The 23342-nt window shown below is 39.8% G+C and overlaps 1 protein-coding gene across 9 annotated transcripts in view; it reads left to right on the plus strand.

Moving 5' to 3' along the window:
* Akap13 (A-kinase anchoring protein 13) overlaps positions 1-23342 on the plus strand; it is a 290953-nt gene that overhangs the window by 147671 nt on the left and 119940 nt on the right. For all 9 annotated transcript variants that reach the window (XM_034496611.2, XM_034496621.2, XM_076935986.1 and 6 more), the window contains 2 exons: positions 685-3829; positions 7390-7517. In XM_034496611.2, coding sequence (XP_034352502.1) covers positions 685-3829; positions 7390-7517 — 3273 coding nt within the window. The remainder of the gene's footprint in view (positions 1-684; positions 3830-7389; positions 7518-23342) is intronic.

A 23342-nucleotide genomic window follows, 5' to 3' on the forward strand; every position in this document is an offset into this window, starting at 1 on the left:
AGAAAAAAAAGTGAACAAGCCTAAATCACCTAAAAATTTTAAGGTGCTAAAAACCATTTTTGATCAGATTTTTAGTGTCTTCAAGCCACAGCACCCTTGACAGTTGTTAAGAGGTTGGTGTGGGTGGTAGTCTATGCTCCCTTTTCTTGAATATTCTGTATGGACACCACAAAATCCACTTTTTATCAAATTGATATATAGAATTCCTAATTCTAAAATCGGAGGTATGTTGGGTTGAACATATTTTGGGGATATAGTTACGTGGCTGAATATTTTGCTTGAAAGGGGTTCTAAAACTGGTTACGCTTTGTCTTTACATCAGTATTTGAGGCAGATGGATAGAGTCCACTCCTGTAAAGAGCTAAGAGTCTTCATGGCTGTTACTTGAAGATGTTCAGTGTGCTTTCTTAAAACAAGGCTTAGACCTAGTTTTTAATCTATTTTTTTTAATATGGCAATCAGTCACTGAGTATAATCTAAATAAAATTTAATATCCCAATGGATACATAGATGTGGGCAGAGGGTAGTGCATCATATATTAACTGAGAAGGCCCGGAAAGACAGTTCTTGTTCAACAAGACTTGGTTTACAGGTGTCAGTGACATCGTTTTCTCTTGGTCAGATTCCCCCTTCTCTTTTCTTTTCATGCTCAATTTTTTAAAAGTATCTTTGATTTTCTCCTAGAAAACAAACTTGAAGCAGATGGACAATCTCATGCCTTTAATGGTGACAGGACAAGATTTGTCTTGTGTGCCCAGTGTACCAGAGACAGATGACCAGTTCCTTCCCTGTGTACCAGAGCTTTCTGACCAACAGCAGCTTCCTTTTGAAGAAACTAAGAGCATTCTGTGCTGCCAAGGGAGTCCTGGGAGGAAAGCTGAAAGTTCCTGTGATTTGTCAAGTGTGGTTGAGGAAGAAAATGTTGTCTGTTCTCATAAGAAAAATAAAGATGCGGGGAGAAAACAGGAAGAGGCGGACCCAGCATCTGCCATGGACTCCAGGTCTGCATCTCATCAAGACAGCTGCCTTCAGAGCATACCCGACTGTGGAGTGAAGGGCAGACAACGCCTTCCATCCTGTGGAAACAGAACCGAAGTAACTGGAACAAAATATTCTGGAGTGGCCACATGTCAGCAGCCTCTGAGCAGCAGGAGCAGTGTGCTGCAGGATGTCATGGTCACAGAACCGGATGCATGCCAGCACTCTTCTGGAAGGGAGCTACCAGACAGTTCTTCAACAGATGTTGCTGCCCCAGAAAAGGCAGGGGAACTGGAACATAGCCTACTTACCCCAGATGCTACCACCCAGAGCGATAAGCCTCAAGTAGGGGAAGGCACAAAGGAAAGACTTGAGAATTCAGACATTAGCACAGCTGAGGTGACTGCTGTTCAAGTTTCATGTGAACCCACAGAGAAAGCTGATATTACAAACCATGTCTTTGGCACCAGTGCCGTGGGTGCTAACACTCCTGCTGTGGCTTCAGCAGCATCGAGTCCTGAAGAAATTCCCATTGAAAAACCAGGAATGGAAACTCAGGAGAGAGGCTGTGAGCAGGGAACCACAAGTGACCAGAGCTCCCAGGTGCTTCCTGTTGCTGTTGCTGCTGCTGCTGCTGCTGCTGCTGCTGCTGCTGCTGCTGCTGCTACAGAAGACAAGGTTTTAGGTGGACTAGAACCTGATACTCCCCTAGCAGCCCTTTGTGAGACAGCATCACCCTTGGATTTAACTATGTTGGGGCCACAACCAGATGGGATGCCAAAACACAACTCAGAGTCTATTGCACATGCACAGCATGCTGGGAGCCTAAATAGCCAGGCCTTGCCCTGTTCTACAGCTGGCTCTGGCACGCCTTCTGCTGAGTTTGCATGTCAGCAGAGCACAGTGACTTCTAGTGGCGGGTTGGTAGTAGAACATGGCAGTGGTAAAGCTAGCCTGCCTGATAGCACAACAATTCAGCCAAACATGCAAGATCTTTGCACCACCCTCTGCCCAAAAGACCCACAAGCTGACACAGTCACTTCTAACACAGTGAAAAATACCCAGAAATCTGTGGAGTTTTGTCATCTCTGTATTTTAGACACAAAGAGTCAAGGAAAAGATTTGAAACAAGATATACCTTTAACGAATGTGCTTGAGGATGTTCCACATCTGCCTTCAGTTGTCCTCCAAACTGAGAGAAAACTAGTGCCAGACCAGGTATCACCTCCAGGCAGCAGTTTCTCTCTGGCAAGCAGTCCAGAGAGTGAATCAGTAACCAAAGATGACGTACTTTCTCTTGTCCACTCCCAGAAAGAAAAGGGAACAGCAACTCCTCAGCCCCATAGAGCTACAGCTTGTAGCGGCGATGGCCCAGATGGAAGCGATTTGAATGATACCGATAAGGTAGGAGACGGGGCCACTGGCCCACCTACACCCTGTGCTGTAGAGCTTCAGACCAGCATGGGGAATACCAGCCCTGTAGGCGTTGGTGGAGAACAGGAGGGTTCCAGCCCAACAGCAACACTTTTGAGCGACTCTTTACTACAAAGCGTGGATAAAGCTGCTTTGATTTCTGACTGTCTTCTGCCTGAAGAAGGTAACAATGTAGGGGTTCTAGAAACTTCCACAGCTCTGGGGCAAGATGGCAAGGATAAAGCAATGAGATGTTCTTCTGTTAGGGAAGACACGCATTCTTCAGAAATGTCAAGGGAAGACCAGAGAACTCCACCTCCTGGGCAGGAGATACCAAGATTATGTGAAAAACCTGTGTCAGCCCTCTGTGCCGGGGAGAAGGCACTGCAGCACAGTAACTCACCAGACACACCCTCTGCCTGTCTGAAAACAGAAACTGAACACAACAAGGAAGTGGCCCCACAGGTCTCCCCGCTGACTGAAGGTGAGGCTGTAAAGTGCCAGATGCCACCAAGAAGGAGTCTGTCTGCCGATTCAAAGCAGAAAGCCTCGAGTACAGAGCAGAGCGCCTCATCTCTGTTGCCAAGTCAGCTGCCAGGTGCGTCTGAGGCACTCCACTGTAATCAGCCTTGTGCTCTCAATGTTGGTGTGGAGAATACTCAGCTCCAAGGGGAAAGTAATGCTTGTGAGGTAAGCAGAAATGTGACGGAGGATGTTACAGTGGCTGATGCTTTACCAGCTACTGCTGAGCCCAGAAAAGAGGATACATCACACTGCATCAAAGACATCACAGTTTCAGAGTTGTTAAACCAAGAGAAGAAAATGACTCCAAGTTTGCCAGAAGTTTTGCTGAATAAAGGTGTCACTGAATTACAGGAAGTCATAACCCCAGAGACAGAACCACTTGATTGCAAGAGAGAGAAACTGGAGGGAACAGAACTTAGCTGTGCCACAGGTAACTCCAAAGAGACCCCAAACGATGAAGAAACAATGCAGCCTCTTACCAGGGACCTCCCTACAGTGACAGGGCTCTCAGCCATCAATGACAATGTCCCCCAAGCTGATGTGAAGCAAGTGGCACAGGCCTCAGTCCCAGCAGAGGAAAGTAATGCCACCACTGTACTTGGAATGGACTCAATCCAAGCTGCACATTTGCCTACCGAAGCAAACTCCATAGAGGAGACCGCCACTAGGATAGTGGAGGCTGTCATCAAGCAAGCCAAGGCCTCCAACACACTGATGACGAAAGTAGAAATTCATAATCCATCACTGTCCAGTCCAGAGACTAAGCAGCTAGACAATGCTTGTACAGAGAGCACATGTGCTTTCCTACCTGGGGAGATCCTGCAGATGGAGAATACTCACAAAGAAACCACTGGACACTGTGGTGTTGAGACAGAGGAACCAGAGAAAATTATTCTACCTGAGCCAGCACCAGGTAAGCAAAGCAGTTTCTTTACAGCTTAAGAAGCATGTCTCTGTTATATACTAGAATGTCGATATTGTTGGTTTGAGGTCCTGCTTGCTCAGTCATGTATTTGCCAAGTTAATAGTCTGCTGTCAGGAAACACGTGTCATCTTGGGTTGGACAGATTTTTACTTCCTGTATTATAGGCACAAAGCTTTTTTTTTTTTTTTTTTTAAGCCTACATTCTCTGTCACACTGGAGCCATTGCAGTTTCTAAATCCGGAAGACAGTACCTGGATCTCGGACAGCGTCAGAAAACCAAACAACTTAGTTCTTTTCTTTAGAACCCCAGAACATAGTACTGAAATTAATGTGCTTTGCTTACAAGTCGGAAACTTTTCCAAGTCATAGTTGTCTGTATCGTAAGAGAATTAAAGTCGAGCCGATTTCATGAACAGCTGTTTTTGAGTACTGTATTAAATGAACATCTAAAACGGTGATATTAAGTCACTGGTTAAGCTGGGGGTGTGTACTCCCTCCTTTTCCTGCCTGAGAAGCAGACCTCCAGGTTTGCTGCTTCACTTTTGGGCAGAGTCTGGGAATTCAGGGTCCTGCACAGCACAGGGGGATAGGATACAGGATTTCCGCCCAAGCCCAGTCTGCTGCGCTGCTGTCACCGGGCAGACCTGGTGTCTGCTTATCTTGGTGAAGCAGCTGCACTAAGCAGATTGCTCAACACAAGCAGCCTGTTCCATTGATGGGTAACCATGTCCAGAGAGAGCGGAGAGAAGCCACCATTGCTCAGTGGAATGAAGTCACTGACTAGAACTTCTTGTGGCCTTTGAGACTGAAGCTGAAACTGGAGTCAGAATGGCTGTCAGTCTTGTCTTCTGAAGTCCGGAAGGTCAGTGGGATGCAGACGTTTATGCCACCACTACCTGCTACCAGCTGTACTGTAGCTCTGATGCTTTTATGATAGTTTTTTTTTTAATACATTGGCAATGCTTTTAAGTGCAATAATACGTGTTAGATTGTAGGTATGGGGCTTGAAGAGAGATAAACAAAAATAAAGAAATTGTTTCTGGAGGGGGGGTTTAAACACTGTAAGTACTATGTCCAGATGAAGGGCTTTTAGCCATTTTAAACCCCAACTTCCAGAGCAACAGTTATGTGACTTAAGGAAGCTGGGGTGGAGGTTTTGGTGACTTCAGATTTTAGATTGAGTCCTGTTTTAGGCTGACTTCTATCTCAACACTGAAATGAGATCTTTAATTCTTTTAAAAAACGCAAAACAACACGTCTATTTTGGGGGCCTTGGCAGGTTGACATTTCAGAAGCATGGGAGTGGCTGTAAGATGATGCCTGGCTGCTTTTCTTTCTTTGGGTGCTCTGTCCTTGGCCAGCTTGGATGGGATTATTCCTCCTTCTTGTTCTGTGATCTCAGTTTGACCCTAGTAACTGTGAACTATGAAGTGTGTGTCTATAGCACTGGATCAGGAAAGGTTAAAAAAAAAAAAAAAAGAAAGAAAACAAAAGAAAAGGGAAACTGGCAAGGTCTTAGACTTCTGTTCTTAAGTACATAACTGTGGTGAAAATACTAAGAAATGGTGCAAAGTTTTTAAGTCTTGAATAAGGAAGTTTTTAAAGTTAATATGATTTGGGGGTTGATATATTTTCTGTAGGTGAATTACTTGTTTTGTTACCAAAAGAACTCATAACAGATAACAGGCTTGGTGCTCAGCCTCTAACTCAAAAAAAAAAAAAAAAAAAAGTAGCCACTGGTGAAGACATCAGTGCTTTCTTCATGAAATAGCCAGGGTTAAGGAAAGTCCCTGGTCACATTGCCTTTAAAAAAAAAAAAAAAAAAAAAAAAAGCACCTGAGTGTGATCTCATAGCCAAGGGTATTTTTTGTGAAGGTTGCATTCCGCTCATGGATTGTTTTCTGAGTCAGTTAACTGTTGATTTGGGAAAAGCCTGTTAGAAGGGAATGTGAACCTTTGCCTCTTCAAAAGCATTGATTGATCACTGTGCTGAGCAAACCAAGGTTGTCACTGTTTGACTAAACTAAGCCAGTCCTGCAGAGTCTCAGTAATCAATATTTACTGTTGTAGCTGGTACGTATTTTCCATTGATTGGGTATAGTAAAGTTGAAGTCATACTAAAAATCACATTCCTGAATAAAATAAAAACTATAACGATACCCCTCTTTTATAATACACAGTTTTTCTCTTAGAAATGTTTTCTTCAAGGGATTTTGTAAAGGGATTCCTTAATCAGATTTTAAAAAATAAAACGTAATTGTATGAAAGCAAACAGATTTTAATTCTCTGCACAAGCAAACATGACTGCCTATTTTAAATTGCTAGCAAGGTTGTATAATTATAAAGGAAAAGACAGAAAGAATTTTGAACGTTCTTTTGTTAGAGTGAATGATCTTAATTCTTGGATGAGAGATGCCTCATTATTTTAGACAGGGGTGTTTTATTGCCAGAGTACTAGCGTTGCTGGGTAATCAGCAACCACATAAAAATGAGACATTATTTCCATTTGCATTTGAAATATCAGGGTAAATTATGATTTTCAATCGATCTTTCCCCTTTAAAGAAGTGTCAGAAGACTAGATTTGCCTTGAACATCATTATCACTTCCTGCTTTCACTTGACTGTGTCGTGGCCCAGTAGGAGAAACTATTACTGCAGAGTCTGTTGAGAGCATGGTCAGTACGGGGACAGACTAGTAACTACTAAAGCAGAACAACAACAACAAAGCATTTAAAAAGCTTTTTTTCAGCCGAGCGGTAGTGGCACACGCCTTTAATACCAGCACTTGGGAGGCAGAGGCAGGTGGATTTCTGAGTTCGAGGCCAGCCTGGTCTACAGAGTGAGTTCCAGGACAGCCAGGGCTACACAGAGAAACCCTGTGGGGGTGGGGGGAGAGCTTTTTTCAGGAGGAAACGTGTTTATGTTTGGTTGTTTGGTTGTTTGGTTGTTTTGGCTAGTTGGCTGTTTTTCTGTTTTGTTTTTTTTTTAACCAGCTTTTACTTTTGGAAGAAATAATAGTTTAAAAAAGAAATTTACTGAAATTGTCCAGTCTTATTGATTAAACCTATGTGTAGATCGGGGTGGATAACACATTTTTAAGAGATTCTAGTCCCAGAAGCTTTACCTCATTCTCAATGGCTTTCTGTTTCCACTGTCCAAATGCCTTTTGCTATAATGGTGTCCAAAGTGGACTGCCGTGTTTCAGATGTTAGTACACACCCTTGTAGCTCGTGAATTTACTGTCACATGAGTGTTCATAGCTTCTCATGAGAAGTCAGTGATGAAATGGACACTTGGTAGACAATAAACTGAAACTTACTTAGCTCTAGCCTCATTTAAATCTGGGGATCAGTCACAGACCCTTGTGATGAGGAGTAGCTCAGCATGGGGTCAGAAATGGCACCAGCTCCTGACGTTCAATGGAAAAACAAACAAAGCATTTGAAACCTGGAGTTTGTTATATAAATACTAAAGCGCGTAGGAACCGTCTTCTTCTTCTTTTTTTTTAATCAAATGCACTCATTCTGAATAACCCATGTTCATTTCAGAAATGCCAGACACCAAAACTGGAGATGAAGTGGATCTTCTGAGTAAGATCAGTGCTGCTACTGAGGAGGAGGTTGTAGGAAATGGAGCTGCCACACCCAAGATGAAGCAAGGCCCGGGGACCCAGGCGGTAAGCGGCATCTGCAGGCCTGCATGGACAATATGTGTTCAGCTTGATCTGCTTGTGGTCTATAACCTTAGTTTTTGTTATAGGACGGGATAGATAAAGGTTTTTACCTTTTCTTTCTTATTCTGCTTTTGAAGTGAATGGTATGTTATTGTAAAACTTGTATTGGTGTCATCAATGTTTTGGAGTGTTCTCTCCTACGTGAATTCTTTGGAAATTACAGTGAAAAACAATTTCTCTGTGAGCACAAGACTTTGAAATTGGTCATTACTTTTATCATGATACAGTGAGAATGTCCACTGAAGGGCATCCGTGCACCCGATTAATCCTGACTTGTTGATTGTATGTTTCCGTCCTGAAGCTCAGTCTCAAGTATCTAAAATATAAAGAATATCATTATTATCAAAAAAAAGCAGTTGAGTAAATATTTTTCCGGCAGCTTTATGAGCATTAATACATTAGCAAAACCAGCATTCAAATAAAATATGCTTGGTTGCCCTTTATAGTTACAGAATTGTACACCCACCACTGCCTATATCTCATTTTTTTGAGATATATTTATGCATATATTTTTTTTTGCTCACATGTGTGTCTGTAAACCATGTGTGTACAGTGCCCACAGAAGAGGGCATCAGAAGAGCAGCCAGAGCTTTTAACCACTGAGCTGTCTGTCTGTCCAGCCTGTTTTCTTCTTTATAACGTGCCTGCTGGCAGTCTGCCCCACGTTTCTTGCTTCCACTCACTTGCTGGCAGCCAGGAATCTAATTTCTTTTTCTATCCATTTGCCCATTCTTGAACTAAATATGAATGGAATTATAAAGCATGTGCTCATGTTGTCTAGCTTCAGTGACTTAGCATAGTATTTTGATGTTTTATTCATGTTGCAGCATTGATTATTGCCAGATAATATTTTATTGTAAAGATGGTATATATTTTGAAATGTTTTACATTTTGAGCTATTAGAAATCATGAGCTTCGCCAGGCAGTGGTGGCACACGCCTTTAATCCCAGCACTTGGGAGGCAGAGGCAGGCGGATTTCTGAGTTCGAGGCCAGCCTGGTCTACAGAGTGAGTTCCAGGACAGCAAGGACTACACAGAGAAACCCTGTCTCGAAAACCAAAAAAAAAAAAAAAAAAAAATCATGAGCTTCTATGACATTATACATTATGTAGACATGTTGGACCCTGTAGTTATTCCAAATTTAATATGAATATTAAAGTTTTTTAAACATTTATGATTTTAATTACTGGAGGGCAGGTCTGTGTACATGAGTGTGTAGGATCCTGTGGAGCTAGAGTGATGTGGGTGCTGGGAATGGAACTCAGGTCCTGTGGAGAGCAGCACATGCTCCTAACCTCCAAGCCATCTCTTTAGCTCCTTCAGTGGGTTTTTAAAAACATTTTTCTTCCGATTTAAAGTTCCTAACTAACTTCAGATCAAGGAAACTTTCTGAAAAGACCTTGTGCTCTATGCTTTGGAGTTTGTGTTAGACAAAGACAGACTTTAGAAAGCTGACAACAAATTAATGTACTCGTCTCTGCTGCCCTCAGAAAGTGACCTGGCGGTGTATTAATTTTGCTTTTCTAAGGCCAGAATGGCCTTTCTCGTTAAAATTACCACAGTAGGTAATTGGAACTGTACCATCCCGAACTGCTCTCGGACATGAGATGATAGCGAGCCTTTTTTTATTGGAGTGCTGCGGTGAAGCCGGTGCTAGCTGTCCCGGCACACCCCGTGTGCTGATGATATTCATGACTAGGCCTGCATGTTTACTTGTAGAGCAAGCAGTTTTCAGACAATGTTGCTTTTGCTCCCAAGGAAGAAATGAGAATTAAAAAAAAAAGTTGTGGATGGATGAGTCCTTGTTCCAGAAGCCCCTAAAAAGGGAAGGAACAACCTCATGTCCTTGCATTCAGATGCCTCTAGCTCTGTTTGCTTTGTCCTTTTCCCAGTTCTGTTCTTATTTCTTCTTGTAGTTTTAGGAGTTGAGAGAAAGAATACTTTCACTGCTTCTTAGCATACCTCATTTTCATGAAAAGGAGTAGAGGCTAGAAGAGTCATGTGACTGGCCTTAGAAACAGGTGGAATCTGGGCTCTCTTCTGTCTTAGGCATTAGGGACTCTCTTATCTTATACTTTGTGTCCACTTCTACCTGGTAGAGAAAACATACACCAATTCCATTTTCATTGTTTAAAAGATTTTCAGACCGGGCAGTGGTAGTGCACGCCTTTAATCCTAGCACTTGGGAGGCAGAGGCAGGTGGATTTCTGAGTTCGAGGGCAGCCTAGTCTACAGAGTGAGTTCTAGGACAGCCAGGACTACACAGAGAAACTCTGTCTCAAAAAACCAAAAAAAAAAAAAATATATATATATATATATATATATATATTTAGATGTAAATAATGAAAGTTTCTGTATTGGCCATGTTATTAAAATTTTCCTCAAGGTCTGACCATTCACCTGTCCCATTGCTGTTGTGCCCAGACTTGCTCTCTCTGTTGTGCATTCAACGTTTCCTGTGTCTTACTTTCATTTCCAATCCAGTTCTTCTCTTTCATCCACTTACTATATTTTTACTGAGTCAGAAGAAAACTAAGGTCTATTGAAAGTTTTAAACTCTGCAGAACATATAGTCTTTGTCCTAACTTGTCACCTTTGCTCTCACAATGGGAAAGCAACAGTAGACAATATTTGAATGAACGACTGTTTCTGTGCTTCAGTGAATCCTTGTTTATAGACACTGAATTTTGAATTTCAGATGATGTTCACAACAATAAATATTTTTGTTCAAAATTTTTCAGTCATTAAAAAATATATAATCTGCTCTCAGAGCTTTCTTTCATGGTCTATACAAAACCAGTAGTAGGCTACCAGCAAGGAGTGTGTTAACCTCTGGCAAAAAATATACAAACTGTGTACCAGTGCAAGGCAAGCAAGCAAGCTGACTTCTTTGTTTTTCCATTCCCTTCTCTCTTCTCTGTTTTTCTTTTTAAAAAATGTTAAGTTGAGCATGGTGTTTATACTTATGTAATGGTAGTATTTGAGAAGCTGAGGCAGGAGAATTGCCATAAATTCAAGGTCAATCTGGGTTATGTATATAGATACATGGTCTTAAAACAACAACAGAATTGTTCTCTGGTGTAACCCCTAATCACTGTACTGTAAATTAGGTAAGAGAATTCTGTCTGTCCTGAACTAGATTTTTGCCTTAACCTCTGTATAATTCAATTTTCTCATCTCTTCACCATCATCATAGACTTAACGTTCTGGTGTCTGTATTTGGGAAAGGGTTGACTGAATTTGTGATTATGGGGGGTGGAGTGGCATTTGTTTAATGTTATTTAATCCAAACTTTCTGACACATATCCAGGCTTTGTTTTGGCCTTGGGAATAGGCCAGTTATTGCTTCATTGAATTATTGCTTCGTTGACTCCTTCTCTTCCAAGTAGAAAACAGAACAAACCCATTTGTCTGATGACCTACAAGTCTGAAATGATAGAGAATTTGTAGCAGTTTACTAGTAAATGTAAATACAGAATCGATTTGAAGAGAAAACTAAGGTTGATTTCCAGTTTTCTTAGTCTGTTGATCTGATGCTTGAATTTCAAACCAAGCTGTTCGTATTCCTTACTCTTTAGACTATTTAAGTGTGTGCTAGAAGGCTGATGTTAGATAACAAGTACTCTAAAATCATGATACATACAGGAATTAGGCAATATTAAGATTGGTGTTTCCTTGTAGTCTTAGGAAAAACATGTATGTTAAATTATACAGAGTACTCAGAATCTCTAGGTTGAAAATTGTTCACAATCCGGGGAGGCAAAGCTGTTAATGTATGGATAAGGGTCACTCACATATAGTATTTTATGATTGTTATTTGTATTGTCAGTGTTTTATTAATAGTTGTAATTCAGTATTCAACATTGCTTTCTCTTACATACTTTTCTAATTTCAGAAGTCTCTAGATTATCTTCTGTTGCCTTTTCACCCTTGAGGGGGAGATGCTCAGAACCATCTGGCATGCAAGCATAGCTACACCTTAATATTACTATTATTGGATTACTTAATAACTTCAGATTCTGCTGTCCTATTCATTTAAATAAGGGGGATTCAGGTTTTGTTTCTTTCTATTAGCTTACATAATCAAAGCTTTAGGAATAATATCATATAATAATTTAACGTGGGAGATGGGAAACTTGGTTTATTTCTGAGACCTTGAAGAGTTGAAAAGACCTTAAAGATTATGGAGCATTTTGCTCCATAGAAGAGATTCAGAAATAAAATGTTCAGCTATTAGTTAAACTGTCATCTGGCCGGGAACCCAACCTTGTACTGCTAAATGCTTCCGTTATACTGTTGTTCTTTCTTGAGGAGTCATCCTCAGGGTACTCACTTGGTTTATGATGGGTTTTTCTCTTTAAGACAAGTATCTGTAATGGTGCTTTATTGCATACTTAAATTCTAACCCACTATGTTAACTCTTCATGCTTTCTGTTTCAGTGGGAGAAATTTCTCTTTCTGTTTTAGGAGCAAAGTTGATTTGATTTTTAAATGTCTTGTGTTGTTGTTATCTATTTAGCTACATCTAAATATCATCAAGATAGTATTTATCCTGATATTTTTCTAGACTTGCATTTTTCCCTCCAGAAGGAATGACATGAAATGTATAGTGTTGAGTGCCAAGTGGGAGTCAAGAGAGATGGTATTGTGTTTGTCCTTGGAGAGACAGAAGTCTGGATACCATTTACCCTGAGAGTGTGCTCCCTTGGAGTCAGGGAGACATTTCACATTCAGCTTTCCCTCCCCCTTCACTGTAAACTAAAATGTCCTTGTGTCACAGTGATCTTTTATTTGTAAGGTATGGCCCAGTTCATTCAAAAAGCTTGCTTCACTCTAGTATCTGTTCATTGAGGACCTCTGAAATAATTCCTTTCCCAAATGCTCACTGCCTACGCTTATTAACCATGTGGAACAGTTAATCCTGAAAGCCAGTGTATCCTGTCAGGATGCCCATAGGCCTAGTAGCCAGACACTCTAGAGCAAATACATTCAAGGACAACTATAAAATCCCATATGTTGAGGATTAGGTTACTGGGAAAGTGTGCTCTTTGCTTAACACATTTCCCAAAATCAAGAAAGCATTTTCAGCCAGAACTTCTTTTCCTTTTTTGTAGTTATATACCTAGGCATCAGATTAACTGAATTTCTATTCTTAGTTATTTATACAATATTGCATTTAGTGTTCAAAGCTGTGATCACTGCCATCTTCATCTTGGATTGCTTCCTATTAATATCATCTAGAGTTCTCTGTCCTTTTATCGTTTTTAATGGGAACACCATGTTTTCTCTCTCATCTTGAGGGGCAAGTCTTTGTTTCTACATGTCAGAAGTTGAACTAAAAACTTCTGATTCTTGTTGACTTCACGCTCAATTGCACAAGGAACTTACCTAGTGTCTGGTCTGCTCGGTAAATTAGCCACAAGGCCAGTAACACTTTCAAGATGGCTTTCACTACTACTACTCTACTAAGAGTTTTCAGTTTTTAAGAGGGACTTTAAAGAATGTGTCCGCCATCATATTTCATGTATGTTGATGGGTTTTTTGTCCCCCAGAAAAAGGCAAATCAGCCTTTTTCTAAGTTGCCAATAAATTTTCTCTACACACATTTTGACATTTAAGATAACCAGTTTCTTCCCCCTTAATTATTCCTTTTGAGTATAATGTTACAGCCAGCGTTAGCCCTAAGTTTTGGAGCAAGTCTCTCTAAGTCCTAAAAGTGGAGAATTTCCAGGAAAAATTTTCAGTCTCTATTTCTATACATTTTCAGTGTAGTTGTGGAAAAGGACATGCCTCCAGAAGATCTTAGACTATAAAACCATAATGGCAGAACTCTTGCCTTTGTGTAGAACCACCCAGAGATAACATCTATAAGAGTAGGATTTAATGATCTGGTCAAACATTTTCAATTGACCTTGACTGACTAAGTTTCTTGGTCTTCATTTTCTCATGTATACTGGTCTCTAATAATTTCTAATGTTTGTTCTAGCTCTTAAATTTTGGCCATCTTCTGATATATATATAGTTTATAAGTGTTATAATATATTATATATATATATATATATATATAGTTTATAAGTGTTATAATATAATATATATATATATATATATATATATATATATATATATATATATATAGTTTAGTTTATAAGTGTTGGGGTAATTCTTGTGTGTTAAACCAAAGGACAATCATAACAGATTTATAAAGATCAGATTTTAGTTAACAACCAGTATTTAACTAGTCACTTTTTCCCTTAAATGTATTCCAAGTTTTTCCTTTGGGGTCTTCAGTTGTATGAGGATCCAGTGTTTTGTTTAGGTTTTGTACCTATGGCTAGCATGGAACTTGGTGTCCAAGTGGGTCCCGGACAGTTTTCATGGAATTGTGTTCATCCTGGCGTTGCCTCCTTTTGAGACAGAAGAATAGGATGTAACTCTCTGTCCAGATCACACAATCTCGATTTCCCTTTGTTCATCCTGACTTTATTGACAGCAAGACTAGTAGCTAGCTAATCATAAAGGAAAGTAAATGGAGCCCAGTAAGCTAAGGGTTTAATCGCAGTTCATCTGAGTGACTTTGCTTTATGCATAGAGAGGCTCAGTTTCTCATGTACATTTGCAGTTTTGATGCCTACTCGGTTATTTGCACTGACTGGAGTCAGTGTAGTTCTAGCATATAACATAGGTCATTTATAAGCTGTAGGTTATTATTACCTCATCACACATACTGTTTAGACTGTGAGTAGTTGGCTTTGAAAACCCTCTTGGAAAGAAATTATGTTAAAATTTAGAACGGCATTTTCTTGGGCTGACTATCTTAAATGGCAGTGGCTCTGCTTAGCTCTGCTGCCATGTTCTGCAGCCAGAGGCCGTGTGCGTGTGCCACAGCTAGAAAAGGCCATCTAGAAACATCAGCCCTGCTACCCACGAGACGCCAGCGTGGGAGATGGCTCTGCAAATCTACCACGCTGTCTCCACAAGGCTGGGCTGAGCCTAGACCATCCCACCACCCACTCAGTACCCGGTAGAAATGAGACTAATGCTTAAAGATTATCCAAAGGCTTTATATGTTTTGGTAATGTTCAATTAACAAGATGCCCACACAATTAGAGGTGTTACCCAGTTAACTAACCTAGATATAAGTTGTTACCCAGGACGGTCCTAAACCTGTAGTTAGTTCTCCATGGCTCCTACATCTTGCTGCCTCTCCTCCTAGCTTCTCCTCTTTCTTCTCCTCTTCCTCTCCTCACTCCGCCTACCTCTCATACAGCTCAATCACTGAGCGTTATACAAATGTAGTGGGATGCTATCCTGCTACAAAATTACTTGACTGTACCAGGCTATAGTAGTGATCAGTTGGATTTTTTTTTCACTTCATGCTTGTCCTGAAGGTGCCCAGTAATTTGTTCAGTGCTTGATAATTTATATTTCTTGAGTTCTGTGGCCTCAAACGCGCTGACATGAAAGTAGCGCCTCTTTATTATCAGGCTCATACTGTAGCAGAAATGGAAAATGATTAAACCAATAATAAGAGAAGATTGACTACTAAAACATAGCTCTAGAGTTATTTATTAAAACCAACCTTTCAATGCTGAATTCTCCCTTCTTATGGACATTTACTTTTAAAGACTGAGGTTTTGTTTTTATGTGGTATATGCTGGATATATAGTCTTTAGTACAAACATTATTTTTGTTATTAAACTTGGAAGAGCCATCATGAGGTAATCTTAGGAAAACTGCTTCCAGTTCTAAGTTCCTGTTAAACTTATTGATATAATATATCTTAGAATTGCTCTGTTTTGTTGCCTCTTAGATAAGAATTCTCCAGTAGAAAAGTTGAAAAATAATGTTATTTAATATGCTGAGAAATATATACAACTCCTCAGAGCACATATGATGTGGACAGTTATAGACTTACTGTGTTTGCTATTAAGTGTTTGAAGAAGACGCCTAATGATGGCTTCTTTGTTGACCATTAAAAGGTTAAATTTTTCTATGCAGGTGGGATTGTTTGAGGGAGATTAATTTCAAATGTTTAACCTCTGAGCCTGTTTGTGGGTTGATTTCATTTAATTTTTAGTAAACAAGCATTGTTAGTCAACATATTACATCAAATATGCAGAGCATTTTAGAAAGTTTCTGCTTCTGCCTTTAGCATTCACATAATCTAGTCAAAACAAGGAAGCATGTGCAGATATGTCAGATACCATGTGCAATGTGAAGCCCAAACAGCTGTGTTTGTCTGAAGCGTAATGATGTCTCATGGGTAATATACACGTAGCTCAAGTGATACCAGAATCTCCTTGGAAAAAACATAGATCCAGGGATCTTTTGGTGTTCTTTGCCTGCCTAACATGTTTGACCCTGAAAAGATCCTAGAATGACCTGAACTACAGAAATAAGCCAATTTGCAAGTAACCGATCTAGTAGGAACCCCAGGCTTAAGAAATTAGAGTAGAAAAGTAAGAAAGTAACATTTAGCATAGACGTGTGAACAGTAGAAGTGTTCAATAGTATGTGAGCATGTGGCAATACTCCTTTTCTCCTTCAGTGAAACTTAATCTTCTCTTTACTTCTCTGTCTTCAAGCACTGATACAAGCATTCTTCCATTTTGAGAACTTCTTTAGATAGAAACAGCTTTAAGGATATAGTTTCTAACTGCTTACACCAATGCATATGTAGTCTTCAAAAAAATATTAGCTGATGGGAGCTGGCAAGATGCCTCAGTGGATAAGGATACCTTTAGCCAAACCTGCAATTCCATCCCCGGGAACCCATGTGCAGAAAGCTCTCCTGTCACGTACACACACATGCACACTCACATAGAGGGGAGGAAGGAGGGAGGGAGGCTAAATAATATATTTTTTAAATTCAAATTAGCAAATTTAAAAATTTTAAGTTATACCTAGCTCAAGAAGAAGATTTGAGCAAAACATATATTAGGTAGCATCCTGTCCTGGCTAAGTAGTATGGATGAAATTTTGAAAGATTTGTTCTATAGTTGACATATGATCTTGGAAAAAGTTTTGCTTTAGATTTTACTATTGACAGTAGCTGAAAGAAATTTCTCAAACTATTTGACCTAATTGTTTCAGGAATAACAAAATAAGTGTAGTTGCATAATGGACACCTCTGATAGTATTTAAATGTATAAATCTGACTTTGAACTTCTGTAAATTTGTGTTATATATATGCTTAACAAGCCTGTATGCATACATATGCATGAATACACACATTCTATATAGAATCTAAGATAACTTGAGTGTGGTAGCCCTGCATCTGGAAAACTTACATATAGTCAAAGAAATGGGGATTAAGGGGTAAAAAGTAAATATTTAAGAATAATTTATTGCCTAGAGAGATTAGTAGAAATATGTACTTGAATTAATTGCAGACATTCTTACTTAGACTTTTTTTTAATATAACATGGGACTAAATCAAAATTAAGTACTTAAAGATTTCCTCTATATTCCAGATTCTGTAACTATAGGAATCAAAAAGTGTTCCCATGACATCTGGATGTAAAGACTTTAGTGTTCATGAGGTTATAACCTTAAAATCAACAAGGTATTTATTTGTACCCTAGAAACCCCAAAGCACCAAGCATTGTCTGCCCACCTAACTAGTAGTCCAACATCTTTCTGGCCTACCATAAAAAATTCACTTTGTGACACCGAAATAATCCATGCTTTCCCAGAAACCTCCCCAGTAAAATGTCTCTAAGAACACTGTTTGTTCACTGAGGAGATCCATAGATGGGTCCATCTCTACTGCTTAGTTGCCCTCCTCTACCTCACTGATTCTTTCAGCCCTACCTCCCACTCCCATACATGGGGAAAAATCAGTAAATATGTACACTTGATCCCTTTTTGGCTAATAAGTCATACATCTACTATACTATGCCTTTGTAATACTTTCTTTTAGTGAATTGCCATCTGCTACAGGTTCTTGGAGGCTTGTGGCTAGGCCATGTGTGAATCGCTCTGTTGAATAAGCACAATACATTTAAAATTCCATCCACAGCCAAGCATTGTGGCACATGCCTTTAATCCCAGCACACGAGAGACAGAGGCAGGCAGATCCCTGTAAGTTTGAGGCCTCCTGCCTGGTCTGCAAATCAAGTTCCAGGATACCTAAGACTGCCAAAACTGGTACACAAAGAAACCCTGTCTTGGGGACATTCCATCCATATTATCTTCCCAGAGTACAGTATATTTCTTTTTATATATTCTTGTTGTATGTTGTCATCTTTGAAATCTTACAAGAAATAGCGATCTACCTGGAAGGCATCACTGGGTCTAAATGAGCAGCTCAAATGAGTCACATAGACATCTGATTGGCTTACTGATGTTTTCGACAGTGTGAGAAGAGAAACAGCCTCGAGCTTTCCATTTCCGTCACTCAGGATATCTCCTGGTAGACCCAGACAAAGCAGAAACATAGGATCTCTTTTCCAGTATCTGTTTTCTTGTGCTGCTATGAAAATAATAACTTCTGGGAAACGTGTTTTGGACAATTATATTTCTTTTTATGTGTTTGTAAGTTTGTGTATCTGCATATTAAGAGTAGAAGTCAACTTCAGACGTCCTTTCTCGGGCCCTATCTACCATGTGTTTGGTTTTGGTTTTGGGGGGTTTTGGTTTGGTTTTGTTGTTGTTGTTGCTTTGGTGTTTTGTTTTGTTTTGTTTTGTTTGAGACAGAGACCTTCAGTGGCTTGGAACTTTTAGGGAAGACAGGCTGCCAGCAAGCTGTAGGGACCTGCCTTTCTTCACCTCTACAGTACGGATACAAAAGTATCTGGATTGTTGTTTGTTTTAATTAAAACATAAGGAGGCTATTCTCTAGCCTCCACATCCCAAACACACAATTCAAACAAATAAACATGAGTTTGGGGGAATCAAACTCACATCTTGAAACAAAGGCACTTTACCAAATAAATTCTCTTTCTCAACCCAGTCTGTTCTATTTTGACATCATTAATTTATTAACCAACCTTTCTTCTATTGTAATTCATTTTTTTCCTGAGCCATCTAAAGGCCAGTGTCTTTTTAAACAAAAGGGCTTATAGATGGGAGGGTTTGGTCTCTCCTTGCTGATGAAACAGGTCACTGGATGAACTCCTGGCTGTTAGAGATTGGACCAGGGCCTGGGCCACTCAGGAGATGGGGAATGCATGATGAGAAGCCCCAGGACCCATGCAGTCTGCAGTCTTTACTTGAAGGCAGAAATACATTTACTCTTAGTATTTTCTGCTCATTACACTCTTGCAAGGCCATAGATTATAGAAAACCCCAGAACATCACATTGGCAGAAGGGAAGGGAGGAACCATATATGAGTCTGTGTATGAGTCCTCTATTTTAGAAACTTAGAAAGAAATACAACTGTAAATTATCCTGTTGAGAGTATGTTCCTTCATTCTAGGGATGGTGCTGTTGTGTAGTTATCAGATATATTTGCCTTTTATAAATCTCTACTCTTTATGTGTGCTGAACATTGTAATAGGGACCAGGACTCTGCCCAGATGGATAAGTGGACTGTCACTTAGAAAGGTTTGTTAGGAAACAAGTGAACAGGGCACTGACATACAGTCCAGGTGAACTTGAGAGACGTTGTCTTTTGTTTAGACCATGTTCCCTCTACTTCTTGAATTACACTGTCAGATATTTTAAGTGGAATTCTGTAGAAATATTTCAATCAAGAATTTTCTCCATTGACAACATTCTTTTTTTTAAATGGGTAGTCAATATCTTCGTTGAAATTCTAGAACATGATGTGTGTGTGTGTGTCTGTAATGTGCTTCCTTTTTGTTTTTGTTTTCATTTTGCCATAGAGCAGTTCCTGTCCATATTACCCATACACATGACACAGTGGGCTGTGTTCCTTAGGAGTCATTAGATTTCCCTAATAGAATGACGGAAATGGGTATTGGAGCTCTGGCCATCCTCTCTCATTAGTGCTGAACCTGTTGCTGTGTCTGCTTCACATCAAACCCAGTGAATTGATTTTCTTGTCTGAAACTGTGCTTTCATCTTGGAGTCAAAAAAGGAATGAAACATATCCTTGGCCGTTTTGCAGTTGCTACAGCTGAATCTATTAACCCTACAGCAGGAGGAATGCTTGCATGCTCGAGTGAAGGCTGAGATGCTTGCCACTTGCAACATGTGATGGGGCACACCTCTAATCCCGTATTCAAGGGGCAGAGGCAGACAAGGGGGATCTGAGTTGGAGGCCAACCTGATTTACTTAGTGAAATCAAGGTCAGCCGGGGCTACAAAGACCATATCGTTCATAAATATATAAGCAAACCTGTTCAGAATACAGACTGTGGTTGTCAGCTGCTGCTTTGTGTCAGAATTACCGTTACTTAGTTTTGGTCTCATACTGGAAGATACTGGCATTTTTAGTTGACTCTAGGGGTAAGTGGTTGGAGAAGGTGAAGTAGATAAACTCATCAGTGCCTTAACTTACTAAACTTTTATTTCTGATGGCAACCAGTGTGGCCATAAGCCTGTCTCTTGGAATGACTCTTTGAGAAGTAGCTAAAACTTAAATAAATTAATGCATATCCTTTCATAAATAAGACTTCAAGGTTAGTCTTGCTGATGTGTGCATGTGTGTTTGGAGGGGATGGTGAGACAGGGTTCTCACTTAGCCTAGCCAGGGCTAGCATGAAACTTGATCTGTAGCTGAGAGTGACATTGAACTTTGGATTCTCCTGCCTTCGATAGAATTACAGGTCTACATTTACCAAGCTCAGCTGAGCTAGTCTTGCTGTTCTTTTAGCCTTGAACTCTTCCCTACTGGTTATTTGATACCACTCTCTACAGAAACTGACTGATGAGAAAAGCTTCCTTGATTCTTCTCAGTTGTTTTAGATTAGTTGGTAGGACCTTAGGGGTGTATGTAGAAAGGAAAGCAAAAAAGGGAAAAGGAAAACAGAAATTAGTGCAGATAGGAAAGAAGAAGGTAACTGAACTTACAGGACTCTGCAGTGTCTGAGGCTGAGCACAGTACAGTGTGATCCAGGTTGTTTAACCTGGGGCTCAGCAACTTCTTCTGTCCCTTTTTCTTATGGTTTTCTACAGTGTGTCACCCCAGCAGAGACCGGGTACGATGGGAATGGGTGCTCTTATAAAAAGACGAAAGGGCTAGCAAACTGTTCCTTCCTCTGAAGATTTATTTACCAGCTGGTGCAGTATAATAGAGTTAACTGCAAAGCTCTGAGGTTTAAAGTAGCAGTCAGAAAATATCTCGAAAGCTAGTCTTCACAGTGAGTACATGTCCACAGCGCTCGCTAAATGGAGGAATTGCTGCACGCACAGTAGTAGCACATTAAGTATTGACATACATTTTCACAAAAGGTTCCTTTTGGCTATTCTTCTTTTAAAATAAGTATTTTTGTTGGTTCTTGGAGAAATTTGTACAGTGTGTTTTGATCATATTCACCCTTACTAGTCCCCTTAATTCCCATTATTTTAATAAGTAATAACTTGTCAGATGTATGTCATTAATTTTTAATTTAGCAAAATAATCATTTACTAGGGATATATATCCATATATTTGGATGGATGGAGATATATATATATATATATATATATATATATATATACACACACACATATATATATATACACACACTTGTTTATTTATATACATGTTTTCCTATACTTCCCCATTTCCTGTACATACTGCTCTGGTAACTACAGGAGGAACTGAGTTCTGTCAGACAGAGAAGACTTTATGAAACATCTGCTATACTGAGATGCTTGCCACTTGCAACATGTGATGGGGCACACCTCTAACCCCGTATTCAAGGGGCAGAGGCAGACAAGGGGGATCTGAGTTGGAGGCCAACCTGGTTTACTTAGTGAAATCAAGGTCTGACCTCTTCGACCAAGCAGGCATACATGTGCTGCACATACACACATGCAGACATAACATGCATACACATAAAATAAAGACATCTAAAAGATTAAAAATCAGGAAAAGGAGGGGATGCTCCTTGTAGCTAGCCTATTACTTTGAATATTTAGGTTGAACCAAGGTTGATTATTGTTTTATGTGGTTTTTAAATGATTGCCTTTGTAGTAAAAGAGAGCAGTTCAAAGTATGTTTAAGATTTATCATAAAAGTTAGAGGCACAAAGCCATTAAGCATTAAAACTCAGGAAAAAATGTTGCTTGTATGAAACATAGAACAATAAGCCAGTTAAATAACCTTCTGTTCTTTTGAATACAGGGCAGATTGGAAGGACAGAGCAGAACCCTTCTATATGACCTGATCCCTACTGTTATAGAAGTTCAGAGGTACAGAGTGCTCAAGTGGTAGCACAGCTGGCCTGAGACTTGGGGTAACCCGCCTTTCCCCACTTCCAAAGTGGCATGGGTTATCTGCATGAACCATCATATATGGCTCAGGTTTTCATTGGGGGTTACAGGAGGTATTCAGAACAGGTAGAGAGTTTATTCTGTTTGCTGATTAATTTCTTTTAGGATAATTTATTACTGACTACTAATACCATTTACTTAAAGTGTCCAAGTAGATACCCTTTTTCTTAATACCTCTCTCTCCCTATCAGAAATTTATGGGATAATATACAATTTTTATAAGTGGCTTCCGGGATTGGTGAGATGGCTCAATGATTAAAAACATTTGTTAGGTAAGCCTGGCAGCCGGATTTAGATTCCCAGAACTCATATAAAGGTAAAGAGAAAGAACCATCTCTCTCTCTCTCTCTCTCTCTCTCTCTCTCTCTCTCTCTCTCTCACACACACACACACACACACACACACACACAGAGAGAGAGAGAGGAGAGAGAGAAGATTCACTGAGAGAGAGAGAGAGCGAGAGAGAGAGAGAGAGAGAGAGAAGATTCATTTCCTGCAGCAACAATTACCCTACATTCATCTTGGTTTGAAATTTTTCATTGACAAATTGAAGAAATAAACACCTTGTAGGTTTTAAGTTTTAAATTTGTCTACTATCATAGGACTTTGATAAAATTTTCATGCCATCATGCTTCATCCCACCCAAGTTGTAAATTATCGTTTGTCTTATATGTCCATGCTATATTCTACCCGCCCATGATTCACTTAGTGGCCATCTGTGTTTTCTGGCAAACTGTTAATGTATTCCAATGCTTTTGTTTGAGCAACCAATAACTTACTTGTAATGAGCCCAGAGTAAACAGATTAACTCTGATAACGTGGTGGCTACAAAGCAGATAGGAAGATACATGGTGTAGGGCTGATTGTAGTTTCACCCATTCATTGTAACATACCCCTCATAGATAAAGGGGGCTACTACTATTTTTCTATGCAGAAACTACTTGTTGGAATCAAATAAATAGACTTAGTGATGTATCATTGCATGAGACTCACGCAACTTTGATGATAGATGGATAGGTGCTTTGATGGTTGGCTTTGTTAACTTGATACAACCTAGAATCCCTTGGGAAGAGAGTCTCTTCAGGAATCATCTATCTAGCTGGCCTGTGGACATGTCTGTGTGGATGGTCTTAATAATTAAGTTAGATGATGTGGGGAAGACCCAGGCCACTGTAGCCAGCAAAATTCCCTATGCACAGGACCCTGAACTATCTGAGTGTGGAGAAATGAAAATGAGAGCAGAGCGTAAGTAAGTGGGCGTATACTGATTTTTCTCTGCTCTTGACTGTGGATGGTTATAATATGACGAGCTGATATTTCTCCTTTGACTTCCCCAGAATAATGCACTGTGGCCTAGAATTGTAAACTGTAAAGACCTCTT

Source organism: Arvicanthis niloticus, chromosome 1, assembly GCF_011762505.2.
Source record: "Arvicanthis niloticus isolate mArvNil1 chromosome 1, mArvNil1.pat.X, whole genome shotgun sequence".
Classification (NCBI taxonomy): domain Eukaryota; kingdom Metazoa; phylum Chordata; class Mammalia; order Rodentia; family Muridae; genus Arvicanthis; species Arvicanthis niloticus.